The 1,426-nt window shown below is 45.4% G+C and overlaps 1 protein-coding gene across 1 annotated transcript; it reads left to right on the forward strand.

Moving 5' to 3' along the window:
• Positions 1 to 98: 98 nt before the first annotated feature.
• Positions 99 to 1,274, forward strand: Pmar_PMAR027279 (tropomyosin, putative; the record flags this gene model as incomplete). The annotated part of the gene is made up of 9 exons (XM_002787962.1): positions 99 to 212; positions 285 to 341; positions 390 to 447; positions 508 to 614; positions 664 to 753; positions 801 to 884; positions 941 to 1,045; positions 1,090 to 1,176; positions 1,221 to 1,274. Coding segments are annotated over 9 exons (756 nt in total), but the record flags the coding sequence as incomplete, so codon positions are not given.
• Positions 1,275 to 1,426: the final 152 nt, after the last annotated feature.

Below are 1,426 nucleotides of genomic sequence, written 5' to 3' on the forward strand. Positions count from 1 at the left end.
TTCAACAACTACAACGGAACTTTCGGGTTTTGGAGAACGATAAGCGCAACTACAGTGAGGTGTCCCAAGGTGTTATACGCAAACAGAGAGCGACTATCATGAAGCTATCTCGAGAGAACAAGAAGATGAAGCAAGAGCTTAATGATACCAGAGCCTTTACGTCTTCAAAGTCTGAGCATAAGCTTGGTACAGAGCGATTACATAGGATAGAGGTAATCTACACTTGACTTGCTCCCGGTTGGTCTCCCGCCCGGTGTATTATCCTGCTCATGATGTTGTTTTAGGAGGAGAAGGATCGCGTCGACGCCCGATTGAGGGATGAGGCTGCTCGAGGAAAAGTGGTGGGTATTCAGTTAGTGTAGTCCCTATTCAACCGGTCCATTGTGTAGATTGATGATCGTATTGGGGTCCTCGAAGATAAGATTCGTTCTCTGCGAGAAGAGCTTGGTAAGTCCCTGAGCTCGTTCTTGGCGTAGCCTTTCGAGCGACGACACTTGTTTCTCTCAGCTCGCCGAGGTGGGATCAATGCCGCTAAGGAGACTGACGAGGCGATTGAAAAGCAGGTCAAAGTCCTGGACAACCGGCTCGAGAAGAACCTTCAGAAGTTCAATGAAGTAAATTAACTTGGTTGCATTCGTATTTATGTGGTAAGTGTATTTGTAGGTCATCGCAGTTAACACCAGATTACGGGATCGGATCGATACTTTGAGGAGGGAAAGGGTTGTATTCGACTCCATCTATAGGAAGCTCGAGGTATCACATGATAATGTTTCATGAATGTTATCGTCTTGTTGTTGTAGATAGAACTTCAAGAGAAGAAGAAGGAAATGGCCAACATCATTGAGCAGGCCAATGCAGCCTATGAAGCCCGGGATCAGGCTCAGGTAAGTAGTAGCGATCTGGTGAATGACTTTAGGCAAGTCTTGCTTGCCTGTGGTAGGCTCAAATGACAGCTCTCAAGCAGCAAGCCGATAGAGAGCACCACGAGTTCGAGAAGGAGTGGAAAGAACTGGGTCGCCTTATTGAGAATGATAAGAAGATGAAGGTGAGTCTATTATGGAGGTCATCCTTACAAGTTTGTTATATCAGGACTTCATAAGGCAGAAAGAGAGGTCTCGCATAGAGGATTCTGGGAAGAGTGGCAACTCTGACGTTCTCGCTCTAGATAATCTTAATGTAGGACTAGTGGGTTATCCTGTTATTAGAGATCACCATCTTAGGATGAAATGGGGACAACTGAGGACAAGGCCGATATTCGTATGACGGCAGATAAGGTCATACCGTTGTTTGTATTATATAGGCATTCTCATTATCGACTGCCAGATTGAAGTTTACGACGAAGCTTTTAGTAAGATTCAGAGTGCTACAGGCATCACAGATATCAACGAGCTGGTAAGTGTTGTTGTGGGCTCGAAGTTTATCAGTA

The sequence above is a fragment of the Perkinsus marinus genome (assembly GCF_000006405.1).
Source record: "Perkinsus marinus ATCC 50983 genomic scaffold scf_1104296929002, whole genome shotgun sequence".
Taxonomy (NCBI): domain Eukaryota; phylum Perkinsozoa; order Perkinsida; family Perkinsidae; genus Perkinsus; species Perkinsus marinus.